The following is a 22,364-nucleotide window of genomic DNA, read 5'->3' on the forward strand; positions in this document are numbered from 1 at the left end:
CTTATAATGATTTTCTATCTTATTAATTAAGGTTAAGAAAAGAGCTAACTTAACGTTGCTCCTTCAAAATGGAATCCTTATACGTTAGTATACAACATACATTCATTCCATCTATACTCAAGGAATTGTAAAATATTGATTTAGGTTCATATGATCTTAAACCCATATTTGTTTGATTTAAAACAAGAATCAATATAGACGTAATACGTTTTTTGGTTGGTTGGTTGGGTGTTTTTGGTTTGGTTTTACTTTTTATTCTTTTTTAATTGAAGTTCAGTTGATGTACAGTACAGCTGTACACTATGATTTACAGTTTTTAAAAGTTATACTCCATTTATAGTTATAAAATATTTGCTGTATTAGGCTTAATATGTTTTGATCCAAATTGTTACCTTTTATAAGGTAATAACATCTGATAAAAGTGGTTGATTATACTTTTTAATATTTTGTAGATGTTTTAAATGAAACAAATCCCAGTAATCTTGTAGAGTAAAATTGGTTTATCTTATTCTTTATATAGGAATCAGTGTTTCATAAAAGAACATCATGATGCTGATTTATACCGTAGAGATTGTGCTATCTCTGTACTCTTTAGGTTTAGCCAAACAGTTAGAATTTCAGCTTTATAAATGTCATCTTAGACCAGTTAGTCATATCAGAAAATGCAGCATGACTTCATATCCCATTTAAGATAATGTGCCAACCAACAGAAAAGAGAATGAACAGACTACCTCAAGATTAAATACCCATTAATTTAATATTGATGTAAACTCTTTTAAGCTTAAGATAACAAAAATAAAATTGGAGGTTTTCTTTTAAAGTTTGAAATTTTAATTTTGTAAAATTTCAAACATGCGGTAGTACGTTTAAAATTATAATAGAGACAATAGAACAAAGACCATCTGTGTACTTACCATCCAGCTAACACAGTCATTAACTCATGGCCATTCTTGTTTCTTCTCATTTCTCTCCCTAAAACTGAATTATTTTGAAGCAAAGCCCAGACAGCCTAACATTTTATCCATAAATATTTAAAGATGTACTTCTAAAAAGTGAGATCTTTCTAAACATAATCAATGTCACTAATACCTTTAAAAATTAACAGTAATGCCTTAATATCAAATATCCAGTTCCTGTGGACTTCTAAAGTTTAAATTTTAGTTTTAAGTGTCTTATTGGTAATTAAAGTTGTTGGACAGCAGGGTGCAGTGCCTCTAAAGTAATTAACCAGGAATAGTCTTATCTTAACAAACTAGTATCGAGTCCTCTACTGAAAGTTACCTTGAAAAACTTGGAATCACCTTTGTGGCCAAACCTGCAAAGGTAGGATGAATTAGCTATCTTACGAGAGGGAGTCTAATATATTTGTATTGTAACTTGTTTTTAACTTGAACAGGCAGAACCTGGCATGGGTGCTAATAACAGGCTAGACATGTCTTCCTAATAATACATTTGAAACACTTTTCCCAGTGAAAATAGAGCCAGGTGATTCTAATTTCTGGTTAGAAGTTATTTTTTAAATTATTTTGAGTATTTTGAGTATGGATGTCTACAACTAACTCAAAGAGTTGAGGGGGAAAAAATTGCATATACACATGATCAAGCCAGTGTGGCAACAGAGTAACAGCTGATGAATCTTGGTAAAGGATGTATGGTTATTCACTTGATTATTATTTCAGCTTCTTTATATGTTTGAATAATAGGAAAAAAATGAGTTTGGGGTTCAAAAGATATTGGCAAGAATAAAATTTAGGAGTTGATTCCAATTATGACTTAATCATAAGTGATCCAGAACTATTTTTTACTGTTCATATGGATTAAAGGAAGCCAAAAAATAAGGACTCAAATAGGTATTTCTGTAATAAGGATAAATAATGCTTTATTGTTTTAGCATAGAAAGACAGCTAGTTTAAAACAGTTTTACTTATGAAAGCAAAACATTAATTTTAACTTCTAACTTTTTTCTCTATAGTATCTTTTGGCTATGACCTTTGTTTATTTCAAGAGAGCTAAATTTACTGTAAATGAGCATACCAGGATAAATTTCTTTATTGCTCTGTAAGTATGCTTTCTACTAAGTGATTTTTATGGTAGTTATTTATAAGTCGTGTCAGACTCTTTGTGACCCCATGGACTATACAGTCCATAGAATTCTCCAGACCAGAATACTGGAGTGGGTAGCCTTTCCCTTCTCCAAGGGATATTCCCAACCCAGGGATGAAACCCAGGTCTCCCGCATGTGGGTGGTTTCCTTATCAGCTGAGCCACCAGGGAAGCCCAAGAATACTGGAGTGGGTAACCTTTCCCTTCTCCAGAGGATCTTCCTGACCCAGGAATTGAACCAGGGTCTCCTGCGTTGCAGGCAGATTCTTTACCAACTGAGTTATCAGGGAAGCGCAATATATACAATACCTCATTTGAAATAGAGGCTGTTTAAACCCTGGTATATATCTTTGAATAGGCCTTCCTGTTTAAAGGCTGTATGGTTTTTTTTTACTTTAATAGGATATTCTTATATTCTTTTCATTGATCTTATGCCTAAGATTTATTTTTTAATATTCCACTTGAGTTTATATTGTACCTTTCACATTGTCATACTTTACCTAGTGTTCCATATAAATTATCCCCCAAATTTCCTCTTTTGGACTTAGAGACTTGTTAAAAGCCAGAATATCCTCTTTGAAATTTAATATTTAGTAAAAATCATAACTATTGCCCTTTTAAGTTGAACAGTTTGTGGGAAATACTCTAGACAATCTCAATATCAAAAGCCCACTACCTGGATACAATGCTACAGTTTGAAATATATGAATATAATTTTAAGTACCTAACTAAGGAGCTACACATAAACATATTGAAGTTAAATACATAGCAACTATTAGCAATGAAGAATTTAAAGTCTGCTTAATTCAGAATATAATTCAAGAAATAGGACTAGAGGAAATTGATCTTTGGATGTTTTCAGGAGATACATTTCCCCATGCATAGGGAAAAATGAACTCAGGATAAAATTTGATGATGATTGCTAAATTGGAGAAACATAATAGTATTTGCCAATTTGAGTATCATGTGCGTGGCACCAGAAAAATGTTTTCTATAAACTCATTTAATTTTCCTATGAGATATATTTTTAAATTATCTCCATTTTACAGATAGGAAAAATGAAACTTAGAAAGATTAAGTGCTTTCCAAGATCACTAAAGTTAGTAAGTAGCGGAACTGGGGCACAGGTTTAGGTGTGATTTGCCAATGGCCAAATCCAGCCATTTGACACTAAGCTGTATTGCTTTTAATGTGTCTTTTAGTATTATATCGGTATATTGATGCAATATATATTTTGTAGTTTTTTTCTCACTTGAGAATTTAAAATAAGCCAAAATAAACTTTATTTAAATTGAACCACATGCCCAAAATTGGATTTGACCAGCTTTGTAAAATTATTACCAGCAAAGCACTTTGTTAGCTTACACTGTGTAGTAGCATGTCAGGTTTTATTGCATGTTGTATTATAAGCTTCATATTAAAAGTAACATGAATCATAATTTCCATTTTTATATCTAATTGTACTTTTGATATAACCCCACTCAGTGTGAAGTAAAGTGATAGTCGCTCAGTTGTGTCCGACTCTGCAGTCCCATGGACTAGCCCACCAGGCTTCTCTGTCCATGGAATTTTCCAGGCAAGAATACTGGAGTGGGTTGCCATTCCCTTCTCCAGAGGATCTTCCTGACCCAGAGATCAGACCTGGGTCTCCTGCATTACAGGCAGATTCTTTACAATCTGAGCCATAGGGGAAGCCCACCCAACTCAATAGTTCTCATTAAATATTTTCTCAGCCACAGTTCTCTTTCAAGTTATTTTCTATATATTCTTTTAACACTCTGAACTTCTACTATTATTTTTTACTCCAGTATTTTTTTCATGTTACCTTTTCTACTGGACTGTAAACTCCTTACAGGCAAGGAACGTGTACCTTACTTTTTTTGCATACCTCAATGGCTAACGTAGAATTTCTTAATTCTTTATTTGAATAAACATAATTAACCCTATGCAATATAAATGGACTCTGCTCCAAGAAAAATCTATTTCAAATTAGAAGACAACTTACATGTGTAAGATACAGACATTTCATTGCATGGACCCTGAAAAATTGTTAATGTGGAATGGAATCATAATGTGGTCCTAATACAATATTGAAAAGTGAAAGTGAAGTTGCTCAGTCATGTCCAACTCTTTGTGACCCCATGGACTGTAGCCTACCAGGTTCCTCTGTACCATAGTGTGTTATCAGTTCAGTTCAGTTTAGTTGCTCAGAAGTGTTCAACTCTTTGCAACCCCATGGACTTCAGCACACCAGGCTTCTCTGTCCATCACCAACTCCTGGAGCTTGCTCAAAATCATTTCCATTGAGTCGGTGAAGCCATCCAACCATTTCATCCTCTGTCGACCCCTTCTCCTGCCCTCAATCTTTCCCAGCGCCAGGGTCTTTTCCAGTGAGTCAATTCTTCACATCAGGTGACCAAAGTATTGGAGTTTCAGCTTAAGCATCAGTCCTTCCAGTGAATATTCAGGACTGATTTCCTTTAGGATTGACTAGTTGGATCTCCTTGCTGTCCAAGGGACTCTCAAGAGTCTTCTCCAACACCACAGTTGAAAAGCATTAATTCTTCAGTGCTCAGCTTTCTTCATAGTCCAACTCTCACATCCATGCATGACTACTGGAAAAATCATAGCTTTGACTAGACAGACCTTTGTAAAGAAATGTCTCCACTTTTTAATATGCTGTCTAGGTTTGGCATAGCTTTTCTTCCAAGGAGAAAGCATCTTTTAATCTCATGGCTGCAGTCACCATCTGCAGTGATTTTGGAGCCCCCTAAAATAGTTTGTCACTGTTTCCATTGTTTCCCTGTCTATTTGCCATGAAGTGATTGGACTGGATGACATGATTTTAGTTTTTTGAATGTTGAGTTTTAAGCCAGCTTTTTCACTCTCCTCTTTCACTTTCATCAGGAGATTCTTTAGTTCTTTCTGCCATAAAGGTGGTGTCATCTGCGTATCTTAGGTTATTGATATTTCTCCCAGCTTGTTTTCATCCAGCTTGGCATTTCGCAGGATGTACACTGCATATAAGTTAAATAAGCAAGGTGAACAATATAGAGCCTGACGTGCTCCTTTCCCAATTTGGAACCAGTCCGTTGTCACATGTCCAGTTCTAACTGTTGCTTCTTGACCTGCACACAGATTTCTCAGGAGGCAGGTAAGGTGGTCTGGTGTTCCCATCTCTTTAAGAATTTTCCACAGTTTGTTGTGTTCCACAGTCAAAGGCTTTGGCATAGATGTTTTTCTGGAACTCTCTTGCTTTTTCTATGGTCCAATGGATATTGGCAATTTGATCTCTGGTTCCTCTCCCTTTTCTAAATCCAGCTTGAACATCTGCAAGTTCAAGATTCATGTACTGTTGAAGCCTGGCTTGGAAAATTTTGAGCATTGCTGTGCTAGTGTGTGAGATGAGTGCAATTGTGCAGTAGTTTGAACATTCTTTGGCATTGCCTTGTTTGGGGATTGGAATGAAAACTGACCTTTTCCAGTCCTGTGGCCACTGCTGAGTTATCCAAATTTGCTGGTGTACTGAGTGTGGCACTCAATATGTGCATTATAGATTTTTCATAATCAGCAAGCATGAAAGGGGCCAACCTCTTCCAACTCTATCTACAGTTTACTAACAATTATTAGGGATACTAAAGTGAGAAATTACTTGATGTAATTTCACAAAGGACACAATTTGACTCGAATAACTGAGTTTAATAATGAGGTACTTTATGATATTAATAATGTACATATAATATAAAATAATATATAATTATTTTAAGGGAGAATAAAAACATGTAACTACTCATATTAATGTAACTAAATATGAATGGGTGCTTTTCAGGTGGCGCCAGTGGTAAAGAACCTGCCTGCCAGTGCAGGAGATGCAAGAGACTTGGGTTCGATCCCTGGGTCAGGAAGATCCCCTGGAGGAGGGCATGGCAACCCACTCCAGTATTCTTACCTGGAAAATCCCATGGACAGAGGGGCCTGGTGGGCTACAGTCCATGGAGTCACAAAGAGTCGGTCACAGCTGAGATACACATACACACACACACAAATATGAATATGTGCATGGTTAAAAAGACTACATAGGAGTGTATACAATTAAAAGTGAGTCTTCTCGTATCTCAAAATCTTGATCTCCTTCCTCAAGGATAATTAACAGTTTCATATGTATCTGTCTAGAAATAATTTTCTATATATGAACCAGTATGTATGTTACATGAATAGAAATGTACTCACACTTCCGTGTGTGCTTTTAAAATTTTTTTAACATGAAATATCTACAGAAGAGTGATTGGAGTGTATATGTATGTGTGTGTGAAAGAATAAAAGCAAAACAAACATTCATGTACCCCTGACTTAAGAATAGAACATTACCAGAATCTTAGAAGCTCACAGCACAGTTTCCCAATTAGAGCCTCTTCCTTCCGCAAGTTATCATTTTTTTGCTTTCCTTTATTCTATGTATATACCTCTAAATAATATATTATTTGGTTATTCCTATTTGGGGGCTATACAATAAAAATTATATGTACGTGTCTTCTGTAAATTCCTTCATTTGCTTTATGATATTATTCTGAGACTAATTTCTATTGATATGTGTAGCTGTAGTTCACTTTCACTACAGAAAAAAATACTCTTGTTTCTTATATATTTGCATTTTTTCCCACCATCTTGTTGTGTACTTTGTAAATATTGCATTTTTTTTCTCTTTCTTCTTTCCCCTCCATTTTTATCTTTTTTTTAACTGAGATTTAAAAATTTTTACCTTTGACACCTTTTTTCCTCTACTTCTTTGGAAATCTTACATTCTACACCTATTCTTTCAGCAATTACCCTAGTTATTTTTAATTACAAGACCCAGTTTCTGTTCTCTTATCTTACAATTCCATTAGTTCTACATGATGCTCTCTAAAAAGTTAGATATTATTATTGTTGTTTTATAAATTCAACATTTGTTTAGATTTACCCACATATTTATATATCTTTCATTACTGTTACTTCTTGCATCTCACACCTTCCACTTGGGATCATTTGCCTACCTTTCTGTTTGCTTTAAGACCCCCTTTTATTGGGTGTTTGTCTATTTTTCCAGTATCTTCACACTTCACAGCCTGTTTCTGTTCATTCTGCCTTGTTCCCTTATATGTTTTGTAAATCCTTTTATTACAAGTTGCCTTTTTTTTCTTAGAAAATCATCTATGGACCTTGCATTGTTTCCAGTGAGAAATCTGCTTCATCCTTATCTCTATTCCTGTATAATTTAATGTGTCTATTTTTTTCTCTGACTGCTTTTAAGATTTTCTCTATATCACTGGCCGTAAGCAATTAATCAGAGAAGGCAATGGCACCCCACTCCAGTACTCTTGCCTGGAAAATCCCATGGACGGAGGAACCTGGTGGGCTGCAGTCCATGGGGTCGCTAAGAGTCAGACACAACTGAGCGACTTCACTTTCACTTTTTACTTTCATACATTGGGGAAGGAAATGGCAACCCACTCCAGTGTTCTTGCCTGGAGAATCCCAGGGACGGGGGAGCCTGGTGGGCTGCCGTCTATAGGATAGAGCATAGAGTTGGACACGACTGAAGCGACTTAGCAGCAGTAGCAGCAAGCAGTTAATTATGATATGTTTTGGTGTAATTTTCTATATGTTTTGTGCTTTGGAGTTTATTCAGCTTCTTTGTGGGTTTATAGTTTTCATCAAATTTCAAAATTTTTCAGTAATTATTTCTTCAGGTGTTTTTTCTGTCCACCCACCACCCTTTAGGGATTCCAGTTTCACCTTTATTAAGCTACTTGAAGTTGTCTCACAGCTTATTAATGCTCTTCATTATTTTTGTTTCATTTTCTCATTATGTTTCTTTTGGATAGTTTATATTGCTATGTCTTCAGTGCACAAATCTTTCCTTCCATGACATTTAATCTGATGTTACCCTCACTCAGTGTAATTTTCATTATACACAAAGTTTTCATCTCTAGAAGTATACTTTCAATGTGTCTACTTGTCCTTTTGAACATCTAGAATAACTGTAACTGTTTTAGTGTCTTTGTCTGTTACTTCTACCATATATCAGTCAGTTTTGATTGGCTAATGATGATTCTTCTTATCTGTCCTGTTTTCCTACTTTTGTGCATGCCTAATCCCCCTCAGGTATTTGAGTGTAGAGAAAGACCATAAGAAAAGGTTAGAGGGAACACAGTGCTAACATTTGCCCACGGCTCAAATAGTGCCTGTTCACACCAGCCAGGCTGAAAAAACTTCCAGTTCACACTGAATAATTCAGTACTGAGTAGGGTACTTGGAAACATCTTGCCCTAGTGGGGAGTAATTAGCCCCAAACTGAACATTGCTCCAGATCCATCTGACAAATCAAGACTTGAAAGGATCAGACTGTTTCAATAACTGCATCCTAGAGCAAAACTCAAAATTTATAGGAATATAAAAATATCCAGAACTCAACAATGTAAAATTCATTGTATCTCTAATTTTTATATACATTTCTTTAATCATTCATAAGGCTTGAATATCTGTTACCGTGTTTATAAACAAGCTGGATTTTTTTGTATGTGCATAAACTCTCTTCCTGTCCTTTACTCATTTCTTTTTTGAGTTGTTGGTCTTCTTTTTTAGGTATCTTGCTAATACAGTTGAAGAAGATGAAGAAGAATCCAAATATGAAATTTTTCCATGGGCTTTAGGGAAAAACTGGAGAAAATTATTCCCTGACTTCTTAAAGTTAAGGGACCAACTCTGGGATAGAATTGACTATAGGGCTATTGTAAGCAGGCGATGCTGTGAGGAGGTAAGATTTTTAAATGCTTTATACATATAATCTCTGTCTTCTCTTTATGTAATTTTCCCTGTCTTGTTTTTCAATGTGCTTCTAATGCTTCATTTTTTGTAAATGAAGGGTAAGCTGCTAACCTTGATGATTACCATGAGTACAACTTGTATATTAAAATGTTGATATTTTAAATTTATAGCACAATAATTTAAAAGTGTCATTTCTTTTTTTCTGAACAGCCTACTTCCATAGAAAGTATTTTTATTTTAGTGTATTTCTCTTCTCTAAAAGATCACCAATATATTAGGAAGAAATAGTGTGCGCATTCCAAAGTACCTCAGGGTAATAACATTGGAGCTGAATAATAATTTCTATTAAATAATTTCCACTAAAGTATCAAAATTTCACATTCACAAGGTTGAAATATAAACAGTGTGGTATTAAAATTTAAATAAATTTAAATAAGCTTTAAAACTATACCTCTGTTCATATAGCATACCTAAAGTAAGTTTCCTTGATGACAGATTCTATTAATGTAAAGCAGAAAAACACTAAATTAAAAGATCAGTCATTTTATCTGATGTTCTGGTTTTCAGTAAAGAAGGTTAATGTTTCAAACTAAAAATATTAGAGTAGAAAATTAATGGAAGGCAGTAACTAGTTCATGTAATTAAGTTAATTAATATAAGCCAGAACTAGTTCAGAAAAGTCTGGGCAGATAATGCTGTAATTAAATGAAGTCATATCTAGTTTAATGACTACAGGCCAGAGAAGCCAAATAATGGATTAGTGTCTAACCTGAGGGAAGACTTTAGAGGTGTGTCACAGAACTCTGTCCAGAACTAATCTTGTTCATTATATTTATTAATGAGATGAAGTTATAGAAGTTATACATGGTTTTGGATTAAATTAGAATTGTTGAATATTGGGAGAAATGCAAAGATTCAGAAATAACTTAGAAGACTGTACAGCACATGATTATATTCAGTAGAAAAATATGAAAGGATGAGTATGTACGACTACCTCCCTTCCATTAGTGGATCTTCATTAATGAATTTAAAGGACTCATTCCAATTACAGGGCATTGAAAAATTCCTGTCTTGTTACTTTTTGTCACAGCTTCCCCAGGTCAGGAGTGGGTAATTTGTGCACCTGTTGCCATCCTTGGTATGATAGTGCCCTTATTTGAACACTCTGATTTTATCAAAGTAAATGCTTCAGGCTCCATGCAACACTCAGCCAAGTGCATTGGAGGAGGCACTGGAGGCAAGAGGTCAGGATAGGCAATGCTTCCTCATGGTAGACTGCCCACCACTCCTAAAATACAATGACTCACATTTAAACTACAACAGTTTTATTCCGTTGGAGCTGGAATTACCTTGGTTGCTGGCACCAGACTGTTAGAGAATGATGTGGCTTATAAAAGACTACAGTGTTTTAGACACCTGAAAAGTCAGTTGTTGTAATGACTTTTTCACTGATTTTTCACTGACTTTTTCACTCATTTCACTGACACTGAAAATGTCAGTGGGATTTACAGAAAAGTTCAGTCTCTCAAGGCTTCAGCACTAAGAACTAACAGAGTTCTCCCCTAATTCCAGATTGGCATATCTAATTTCCTACTTCATATTTCATTATCTAGTAGATACCTCAGACTTAACATGTTGAAAATTGAGTTTTTTATTCTCCTACACAGACCTCCACACTTGCTCCTCCTACAATCTTAATAATGTCAATAAACAGTAACTTCATCATTCTAGTTGTTGGCCAAAAACTGTCACCCTAGGTTTGTTTTTTTTTTTTCAGATCTATACCTTAAAGAAATATCCAGCGTCCCACCATTTCTCACCTCCGCCACTAAACCCTACTTTGTCATCTCTTGCCTCAACTATTTCCATAACTTTCCAAATAGACTCCCTCACAGTCTTTCTCTCTATGGTGTATTCTTCATAGCAGCCAGAGTAAATCTTTTAGGAAATCAAATCATGTCTCCTCTACTCAAAAACCTTCAGAGGTTTCTCATCTCACAGAGCAAAAGTCAACATCCTTATCTTGCTCCACATGGTCTGCCAGCTCTCTTCCCTTATTTCGTTGACTTTATCTCCCAGCTTTGTTCACTTCACTTCAACCACACTGGCCTTCTAGCTATTCCTCAGATTCATCAAGGACGCTCCCACCTTGGAGTCTTTGCACTTGCCATTCCTATTAGTTAGGTATTAGTTAGTATGCTTCACTTCCTCACTTCATGCAGAACTCTGCTAAGTGTCACCTCAGAGAAATCATTCCTTACCGCCCTATATTGCATAGTATCTCCCTCAATGGAATAAAAATTGAAGAGTCCAGAAATTTATGTTCAATTGACTTTTGGCAAGGATACCAAGAAAACTCAGTGGGGCAAGAATAATCTTTTCAACAAATTGTGCTGAAGCAACTGGATGTCCACATGCAAAAGAAAGCACCTGGACCCCTGCTTCATATTATATATAAAAACTAACTCAAATGGATCAAAGACCTATGTTTAAGATCTAAAAACTATAAAATTCTTAAAACATAGGTGTTAAATCTTCATGACCTTGGATTAGGTTTCTTAGATGTAATAACCAGAAGCACAAGCAAGAATAGAAAATACAGATTAAAAAATGAGCATCATCAAAATTTAAAAATTTTGTTCTTCAAAGGGCACCATTAAGAAAGTGAAGAGACAGCCCAGAAACGGGAAGAAAATCTTTGCAAATCATCTATCTTATAAGGTACTTGTATCTAAAATATATAAACAGCTCTTAAAACTCAGAAGTAAAGAGACAACCCAATTTTCTAAAGGGCAAAAGATCTGAATACACATTTCTTCAAAAAAGATATTCAGATGGGCAAAAAAGCACATGAATAGATGCTCAACAGCCATCAGAAAAATGTAAAATCAAAATCAAGGAGATATTTCTTTACATGCACGAGGAAGGCTACAATTTAAAAAAAAAGACTGATAATAACATGTTGACAAGGATGTGGAGAAATTGGAACTTTCACTTCTGGTGGGAGTGTAAAATCATTTAGTTGCTTAACAGTCTGGCACTTCCTCAAAAAAGCTTAACAGAGACCATATGACCCAGCAATTCCACTCTTAGTTTTATACTCTAAAGAAATGAAAATTGTGTTCCCACAAAAACTTGTACATGGGGCTTTCCTGGTGGTCCAGTGGTTAAGAATCCACCTTACAATGTAAGGGATCCCAGTTTGATCCCTGGTCCAGGAAGATCCCACATGCCATGGAGCAACTAAGCTCGTGTGCCGCAACTACTGAGCTTGCACTCTGCAGCCCAGGAGCAGCAGCTACTGAAGCCCACGTGCCCTTCGAACCTGTGCACTGCCGCAAGAGAAGCCACCACGGTGAGAAGCCCATGCTCCACGACTAGAGAGTAGCTTCTGCTCGCTGGAACTAGAGAACGTATAGCAATGAAGACTCAGCACAGCCAAAAATAAATAGATATTTTTTTGAAAACTTCAACAGGAATGTTTATAGCAAGCGGCCTTATTCATAATAGTCAATAGTTGTAAAAACAACTGAAATGTCCAGCAGCTAACAAATGGATAGACAAAATATCAATACAATGATATATTACGTGGCAATTAAAAGCAATGAAGGATCGATACATGCTACAAAGTGGATGAATGCTGAAAACCTTATGCAAGTGAAAGAAGCCAGTCCTCAGAGAGCCACGTAGTTCATTTACATCAGCTCTGAAGAATACATAAATCCAAAATCATAGAAAGTGGTTGCCTGAGGCTGAAGGGAGGGAGGAATGGAGTGTGACTGCCTTCTCTATGAAGTGATGAAAATGTACTAAAATTGATTGTGGTAATCATTGTGCTACCCTGAAGATATCAAAAGCCATTGAATTCTGTACTTTAAACCAGTGAATTGTATGATATCTGAGTTATATCTCAATAAAGCTGGTAAAATAGCAAGTAGTACACATCCCTCTATTACTCTCTACTCCTTTTCCTGGTTTTCCTCACAACACTTAGCCATTGTATAACACTCTATTTTACTTACTTACCTTGCTGATGTCTATTCCCCCTACTAAATACAAATTCCAAGAAGGTCTCTTTTTTTTTGGCTGCATTGTGCAGGTTGCAGAGTCTTAGATCCCTCAACCAGGGATTGAACCTGAGCCCTTGGCAGTGAAAGTGTTAGGTCCTAATCACTGGACTGCCAGGGAAGTCCCCAAGAGGGTCTTTATTCTGTCCTTATTACGTGTACAGTATCTAGAACAGTGCCTGACTTATAGTAAGTACTCAGTAAATACAACTGACTGACACAATGAAACTTGAAGCTTCCATTTCTTTTTCATATTTTCTTATCCATGAAAACCAACAAGGACCTCTACTATATAACAAGGAAACTCCATTCAGTATCTTGTAATAATCAATAATGGAAGATAATCTGAGAAAGTGTACAACTGCATCACTTTGCTGTACACCTGAAACACTGTGAATCAACTGTACTTCAATAAAAAAACATTAAAAGTAAACAAGACTATGGAACAATTCTTTACTGAGTAGCCTTAGCACTGACCCTTATCCAGATATCCAGATATATAATTTTTTTGGGGGGGTGGGGGGTGGGGATACATGCTAAGAAATTTAGTTAAGTGTTCTATGCATTTGTTACTAAGAGCCCAGTACTGGCACACTGCCAACCGATTTTTTAGTCACGTATCTGAAAATAAATGCAAGTTACAATACTAGCTACAAACTGGCTTACAATAATTATACTATACATTAGCATTGTGCTTTACAAATTTATATTTTCATTTAAATTAGCTTCTTATCCTCACAAAAGTGCTTTTGAAGATTGTAGCATTCTCATTTTATAACTGATGAAACTGAGGACCACGGAGGTTGAAATTTGCTCAAGATCATACATAGTTAAACGGCAGAACAGAGCTTGACTTCACATCTGATGGTTTCCCAATGTTCTGTGTTCTCTGACATCTGTCATTTCATTAAGTGATGTTTAAAGTTTGGTAGTAGATAAAAGATCTACAATGAAAGTAATGTTAATACTTTCTGAGCAGTGGTCTCAGTACTGCACATGTGTTAACTCTCACAATTCTTACAGCTAACTAGGTAATCCAGATAAGGAAACAGGCACAGAGAGACTAAATGACTTCTCCAAGGTCACACAATTAGAAAAGCAGCACACCAGTATTCAAACCTAGGCAGTCTAACTCGAGAGTCATTGCTTTTAACACCTTATATTTTACTGCCGCTTGAGATCACAGAGAAGTAGAATGTATAGAGAGAAAAACAGCCAAATATTAAATTTTAAAAACTCACTAAAGCTCACCTCCACCCCCCACCAAGAGATCACTAAAAATAACAGAAGAGTGAGATGAAGTTAAAAAAAAAAAAAAAACTAGGATAATGTTTCTGATAGGTCAAGTGCTACTGATGCTTCAGAGAAGTCACTTTCATAGAATTGTAGAATTTGATAACTCTAAGTGACCTATTTCCTTATATATAAAAGGCCTTGTGGCTCAGAAAGTTAATGCAATTAATTTACCTAAGATCATAGGAACTAAATAGAATTAAGACCAAAATCTTGCTTTTTTGACTGGTACAGTTTTCTTTTTAATTCACTGTTGTTATCACTGTAACATTCTAATGTGTGTGCAAAATATATGTAGACTTTATATATATTTAAAAGAGTGTGCACTTGCCTGCACTTCTCTGGGTTAGCATGTGGAGAGACTGTGATGCCTAGTTTATTGCAGAAAGAACAATATCAAATCATCTATATTGTGCCCTTTGCTTCAGAGTTCCCTTTACTTCATAGTTCCCTCTGCTCTCTTCATTAGACTTTGCTGTAGGGTTCCTACAAAAGTTATATTGTTGAAGGCTAGTAATGTCAGTGGCCTCTTAATTTCTTATTTTCATCTATTATTAAGAAATATTTAATGACTGTGTACTGTTGTGGAGAAGGGAGCTGGCTACCACTCCAGTATTCTGGCCTGGAGAATTCCATGGACTGTATAGTCCATAGGGTCACAAAGAGTCAGACACAACTGAGCAACTTTCACTTTCACATTTGTGGAGAGGGCATTTGAGAGAGCAATGTACAAGAAGCTGTTCCTGTCCAGAAGGGGTTACATGCATAAAAAGATATCTGAGTACTAACATTTATATGCTGAGTCCTAATATAGGATTAACAATAAAACAAAATTTGAAACCTGGAGTTTCTAGAAAGGTGGGCTTTATGCCAGGCATTGAAGGAAAAGCAATGCTAAGACAAATAAAGGGAAAGGCCATTCCAGATATGGGAAATAGAGAAATACTGAGGAAAAATTATAGACAAATTTGGAAGGAATAAGGAAAATTGACATTTTACTTCCTCACCTTGTGTATTTCTTAACAAATTTTACATTGTCCTAGAAATATATATCTTTACAGTTAACATCTTTATTCTGCCTTTTAAAAGATATATAACTTTAATTATGTGTCTTTGGTTGAAAACTTTTTTCAAGGATTTAAGAAGTAGATTATAAAATAAATCCAATCCTAAAGTACACTTTAAAAATTAGCATAGCTACATGGAACTCTGCTCAAGTTATATGGCACTGTGGATGGAAGGGAAGTTTGGGGGAGAATGGATACACATATATGGATGGCTGAGTCCCTTTGCTATTCACCTAAAACTATCACATTGTTAACTGGCTACACCCTAATACAAAATAAAAAGTTTAAAATTAAAAGAAACTGTCATAAAGTTAGCATAGCTAGTATTCTTTATTCATTGCCTTGAATGAGACAATAACTGCAATAACCCTATTTTCTGAGGGATTTGGCTTTAACCGGGACTGGGGGTGGGGGGTGCAGTTAAGGTTTTCATTCTTAACAACAAAAGCTTCTTTCCAAAAGAATTTTATATGATCTCCCAAATTGAGGTTCTCCGAGCTTCTCTGTCTTCCCTTAGCTCCTCCTGGGATCCCCAGCGTTGTCTGTGAAACCAAGGGCTCCTCAAACCAGTCTGAAAAATCACTTGACTAGGCAATTAATAAAGCACTGTCTATCTTTTTGAATTATAGTTTTGTCCAGAAACTTAAATATTTTTTAAAAGCACTGTCTAGCTCTCAAATTCTACAATTCTAATTTACCTTGGGTCATTGATAACTGCAACTAAACATTTTTTTTTGTTTAGAAGTAACATTCTATCTAACATTCTGTTTTGAAGTTTTAGACACCATGAGGTCAGCAGGTAGGTACATTTCCCTAGCTTGTCTTCTTAAATGGCTATCATTTGCTTTCATTGGCCAGATGTTTACTGTGTGATAAGGATTTTATACATATTTAACCTTCAGGACAATCCTATGAAGCAGATAGTATCCCCAGTTTTAGATATGAAGAAATTGAGGCTCCTAAAGGTTAAGTAACTAGCATCATACAGCTAGCAAGTGGCAGAGCCAGGATAAGAAACTAAGTCTATCCCGACTCTAAAGGCAGTACCTTATCTAACACACCTTAGAGAACAGTGTCTGACATGTAGTGTAGAATCTTCAGTACTTTCTAAATAATTCCTCATCTAATACTTGCAACAACCTGCTAAAATAGACAGTATTCTCTCCATACTACAGACAAGAAACAGGTACAGAGAGGTTAAGCAACTTACCTGTGTTCTCATTTACCATATCTCTTGCTATTGCAAACATGCTAAGATAAACATACGTAGGTGGAAACCTCAATTAAAAATATTCTCAACCCAATACATTCCAAAGTTAAGAATGATGTATTATTTGGGGGGCATTATCTTTCCCAAACCTAGAATATCTGAGCAAAACCTGGAAAGTTGCTTCAGTTCTATTTCCTGTTAGAAATAATTTAAATATCCTACCAATTGTTATCTTAAGGATCCGAGCAATGAATCACTTTATAGGTAATACTGCCCTATCTGGAGATGCTTTTTTTAAAACATTTTTTTAGATCTAGTTTTAGAGATAGCATTTCTTAAGTTATAATTTTTGTTCTTTAACTAAATTTTAAAATCTTATTAAAAATTCTAAAAGAAAGCTTTCCACTATAGGTTATGGCCATTGCTCCAACCCATTATATATGGCAACGAGAACGCTCTGTGCATCACAGTGGAGCTGTTAGAAACTACAACAGAGATGAAGTTCAACTGCCCCGGGGACCTAGTGCCACACCGGTAGATTGTTCACTATGTGGTAAAAAAGGAAGATATGTTAGGCTGGGATTGTCTTCATCATCATCTTCATCCAGTGATACACTAGAGGTGGTGGAGAAACATTCTCAGGAATCACACAACTCATTCTCAATGGACAAAATAGTTGATACTTCTCAAGCTTATAGCTATTCTCAAGGTATGATTTAGCAATATGGCAGATCTATGCACCTTAGTAATGAATCGAAGTTATCTATTGACCTGTATGTAGTCCTTGTAGGCAGCAGTACGTAATAATTTTATACTATAACAATATGAGTTAAATTAGTATTGAAAAATTTCCCCTTTTCAGTTGCTGCTTTTTGTTTTGGTATCTGTTTTGTGGTAGCTTACCTAAACTAAGAGATTTTTAACGTGACTTCTGTTAAATTAAAACCTAATTCACCATGGATCCCAAGTGTTTTAAGAGCCTGAACCATTTTCTTTGAGGTGTTTATTTTATTCAAAGCAAGTTTTAAGAAGAAAATAAATTTACTTCTAATCTCACCATCCAGCTTTATCAGTGAGTAACTTTGGTTTCTTTTACACACTTTTAAAAACTAAAATAAAAGTAACATGTAACACTGTATTAGTTTTAGGTGGGTGACATAATGATTTAATAGATGTTGCAAAATGATTAACAATTTTAGTTAACATCCATCACCACACATAGTTTGTTTTTGTTTTTTTCTTGGGATTTTTAATTTTAGGATTTTCTTCAGTTCAGTTCAGTCGCTCAGTCTTAGCAACTCTCAAATATAGGATCTTGTCAACTATAGTCACTGTGATGTACATTATACCCCAGAACTTATCTTATTAGTCAGTTCAATCACTCGGTCTTGTCTGACTCTTTGCAACCGCATGGACTGCAGCACACAGGCCTTCCTGTCAATCACCAACTCCCAGAGCTTACTCAAACTCATGTCCATCAAATCGGTGATGCCATCCAACCATCTGAACCTATGTCGTCGCCTTCTCCTCCTGCCCTCAATCTTTCCCAGCATCAGGGTCTTTTTGAATGAGTCAGTTCTTTGCATCAAGTGGCCAAAGTACTGGAATTTCAGCTTCAACATCAGTCCTTCCAATGAATATTCAGGATTGATCTCCTTTAGGATGGACTGGTTGGATCTCCTTGCAGTCCAAGGGACTCTCAAAGAGTCTTCTCCAACACCACAGTTCAAAAGCATCAATTCTGCGCTCAGCTTTCTTTATAGCCCAACTCTCGCACCCATAAATGACTACTAGAAAAATCACTGACTAGACAGATCTTTGTTGGCAAAGTAATGTCTCTGCTTTTTAATATGCTGTCTAGGTTGGTCATAGCTTTCCTTCAAAGGAGTAAGTGTCTTTTAATTTCATGGCTGCAATCACCATCTGCAGTGACTTTGGAGCCCCCAAAAATAAAGTCTGACACTGTTTCCACTGTTTCCCCATCTATTTCCCATGAAATGATGGGACCAGATGCCATGATCTTAGTTTTCTGAATGTTGAGCTTTAAGCCAACTTTTTCACTCTCCTCTCACTTTCATCAAGAGGCTCTTTAGTTCTTTGCTTTCTACCATAGGGGTGGTGTCATCTGCATATCTGAGGTTATTGATATTTCTCCTGGCAATCTTGATTCCAGCTTGTGCTTCATCCAGCGCAGCATTCTCATAACGTACTCTGCGTATAAGTTAAACAAGCAGGGTGACAGTATACAGCCTTGACGTACTCCTTTCCAATTTGGAACCAGTTTGTTGTTCCATGTCCAGTTCTAACTGTTGCTTCCTGACCTGCATACAGGTTTCTCAGGAGGCAGGTCACGTGGTCTGGAATTCTCATCTCTTTCAGAATTTTCCACAGTTTGTGGTGATCCATACAGTCAAAGGCTTTGGTATAGTCTACAAAGCAGAAATAGATGTTTCTCTGGAACTCTCTTGATGTTTAGATGATCCAGCAGATGTTGGCAAATTTATCTCTGGTTCCTCTGCCTTTCCTAAAATCAGCTTGAACACCTGGAAGTTCACGGTTCACATATTGTTGAAGCCTGGGTTGGAGAATTTTGAGCATTACTTTACTAGCATGTGAGATAAATGCAATTGTGCGGTAGTTTGAGCATTCTTTAGCATTGCCTTTCTTTGGGGATTGGAAAGAAAACTAACCTTTTCCAGTCCTGTGGCCACTGCTGAGTTTTCCAAATTTATTGGCATATTGAGTGCAGCACTTTCACAGCATCATCTTTTAGGATTTGAAATAGCTCAACTGGAATTTCATCACCTCCACTAGCTTTGCTCGTAGTGATGCTTCCTAAGGCCCACTTGACTTCACATTCCAGGATGTCTGGCTCTAGGTGAGTGATCACACCATTGTGGTTATCTGGGTCATGAAGATCTTTTTTGTATAGTTCTTCTGTGTATTCTTGTCACCTCTTCTTAATATCTCCTGCTTCTGTTAGGTCCATACCATTTCTGTCCTTTATTGAGCCCATCTTTGCATGAAATCTTCCCTTGTATCTCTAATTTTCTTGAAGATATCTCTTATCTTTCCCATTCTATTGTTTTCCTCTATTTCCTTGCGTTGATCATTGAGGAAGGCTTTCTTATCTCTTCTTGCTATTCTTTGGAACTCTGCATTCAAATGGGTATATCTTTCCTTTTCTCCTTTACTCTTCGCTTCTGTTCTTTTCAAGCTATTTGTAAAGCCTCCTCAGACAGCCATTTTGCCTTTTTTGCATTTCTTTTTCTTGGGGATGGTCTTGATCCCTGTCTCCTGTACAATGTCACAAACCTCCATCCATAGTTCATCAGGCACTCTTATCAGATCTAGTCCCTTAAATCTATTTCTCACTTTCACTGTATAATCGTAAGGGATTTGATTTGGGTCATACCTGAATGGTCTAGTGGTGTTCCCTAGAAAACCACTTTCTTCAATTTAAGTTTGAATTTGGCAATAAGGAACTCATGATCTGAGGCACAGTCAGCTCCCAGTCTTGTTTTTGCTGACTGTATAGAGCTTCTCCACCTTTGTCTGCAAAGAATATAATCAATCTGATTTCCATGTTGACCATCTGGTGATGTCCATATGTAGGGTCTTCTTGTTGGAAGAGGGTGTTTGCTGTGACCAGTGCATTCTCTTGGCAAAACTCTACCATGAGCTCATTCCCATGGTGGGGGTGAGTTGTCCCACAATATCAGACTCAAGAGCACTGCAGGAAAAGGGGCCCAGTCAGCTAGGGGCCAGGAAGACACTGTCATTTATCTTATTACTGGAAGTTTATACTTTCCTCTACTTTCACCCATTGCCCCTTTCCTCGCCGCCTCTGGCAACCACCATCTGGTGGAGTATCTATGAGTTTTTGATTCCACGTATAAGTGATATCACACGGTATTTGCCTTTCACTATCTCATTTATTATTTCACTTAGCACAATGCCCTCAAGGTCCATCCATGTTGTCACAAATGGTAAATATTCTTCTTTTAAAGATGTGTGTGTGTGTATAAAATATTCTCATTTTATTTTCTTTATCCATTCATCTGTTGATGGACAGTTAGGTTGTTTCTGTTCCATTTCTTGACTATTGCAAATAATGCTACAAGGAACATGGAGATGCAGGTATCTTTTCAAGATAGTGGTTTTGTTTCCTTCAGATAATACCCAGAGGTGGAATTGCTGGATCATATGGTAGTTCTATTTTTAATTTTTTGAGAAGCCTGTATACTATTTTTCGTAGTGACTGCATCCAACAGTGCACAATGGTTCCCTTTTCTCCATATCCCTATGAAAACTTGTTATTCCTTGTTAACTGCCATTCTAACAGGTGTGAAATGTTAGCTCATTGTGGATTTAATTAGCATTTCCCTGCTAATTAGTGATGTTGAACACCTTTTCATGTACCTGTTGGCCATTGGTATGTCTTCTTTGGAAAAATGTCTGTTCATTTCTTCTGCTCATCTTTTGATTGGATTTTTTTTTCTGTTGAGTTTTATATATTTTGAATATTAACCCTTTAATAGATATAAGATTTGCAAATGTTTTCTCCCATTCTATGGGTCCCTTTTCATTTGTTGATGGTTTCCTATACCATAGAGAGCTTTTTAGTCTGACGTAATTCCACTCTTTAGTTTTGCTTTTGTTGCCTTTGCTTTTGGTATAAAATCCAAAAAGAAATTGCCAAAACCAATTTCAAGCACCTTACCCTCTGTTTCTTCTAGGGTTTTGTGGTTTCAAGTCTTAAATCCATTTATTTTTGTGCATGGTATAAGATACTGGTCCAGTTTTAAACTCTTTTACATGTGGCTATCCAGTTTTTCCAACTCCATTTATCTTTTCCCAGTGTGTTTTGACTCCTTTGTCATAAATTAACCATACGTGTGGGTTTATTTCTGTGCTCTCCATTCTATTCCATTGATCTATGTGTCTGTTTTTATGCCAATATCATACTGTATTAATATTGTTTTATAATATTATACACTTTTCTATTTTCTGTTTTTTCCAATGTTTGCTTTTTTTCACTTATCTTAAAGCAACTTCTCATTATTTAGTCTTTGAAAATCTGATTTTTAGTCATGACATGGTATCAGTACCACAATTTATTTGCATATTTCTTTGGGGTGATTTACATGGTTTTGAACAATGGTTGTTGCTCAGTTGCCCAGTCATGTCTGACTCAGACCCTATGGACTGCATCACACCAGGCCTCCCTGTCCCTCACCATCTCCTGAAGCTTGCCCAAGTTCATGTCCATTGTATTGGTGATGCCATCCACTTCTCATCTTCTGACACCCTCTTCTCCTTCTGCCCTCAGTCTTTCCCAGCATCAGGGACTTTTCCAGTGACATTCGTAACAGCCATTCACATCAGCCATTCACATCAGATGACCATAATACTGGAGATTCAGCTTCAGCATCAGTCCTTTCAACAAGTATTCACGGTTGACTTCCCTTAAGACTGACTGGTTTGATCTCCTTGCTGTCCAAGGGACTTTCAGGAATCTTCTCTAGCACCACAGTTAGAAGGCATCAATTTTTTGGTATTCTGCCTTCTTTATAGTCCAGCTCTCACAACCATATGTGACCACTGGGAACACCATAGCATTGACTATACAGATATTTGTTGGCACTCTGTGAACTGGAACATTCAGGTTTGACCTAAATCAGATCCCTTATGATTATACAGTGGAAGTGAGAAGCAGATTTAAGGGACTAGATCTGATAGACAGAGTGCCTGATGAACTATGGACAAAGGTTTGTGACATTGTACAGGAGACAGGGATCAAGACCATCCCCAAGA

General features: G+C 36.4%; 1 protein-coding gene across 4 annotated transcripts in view; it reads left to right on the plus strand.

Moving 5' to 3' along the window:
* Window positions 1–22,364, plus strand: part of SPDYA (speedy/RINGO cell cycle regulator family member A) — a 36,379-nt gene that overhangs the window by 6,248 nt on the left and 7,767 nt on the right. For 3 of the 4 annotated variants that reach the window (XM_069582898.1, XM_069582901.1, XM_069582899.1), the window contains 3 exons: window positions 1,973–2,058; window positions 8,728–8,899; window positions 16,959–17,256. In XM_069582898.1, coding sequence (XP_069438999.1) covers window positions 1,973–2,058; window positions 8,728–8,899; window positions 16,959–17,256 — 556 coding nt within the window. Of the gene's footprint in view, window positions 1–1,972; window positions 2,059–8,727; window positions 8,900–16,958; window positions 17,342–22,364 lie in introns of those variants that run through there. The other variant, XM_069582900.1, reaches the window with a different exon arrangement.

Source organism: Ovis canadensis, chromosome 3 (assembly GCF_042477335.2).
Source record: "Ovis canadensis isolate MfBH-ARS-UI-01 breed Bighorn chromosome 3, ARS-UI_OviCan_v2, whole genome shotgun sequence".
Classification (NCBI taxonomy): Eukaryota; Metazoa; Chordata; class Mammalia; order Artiodactyla; family Bovidae; genus Ovis; species Ovis canadensis.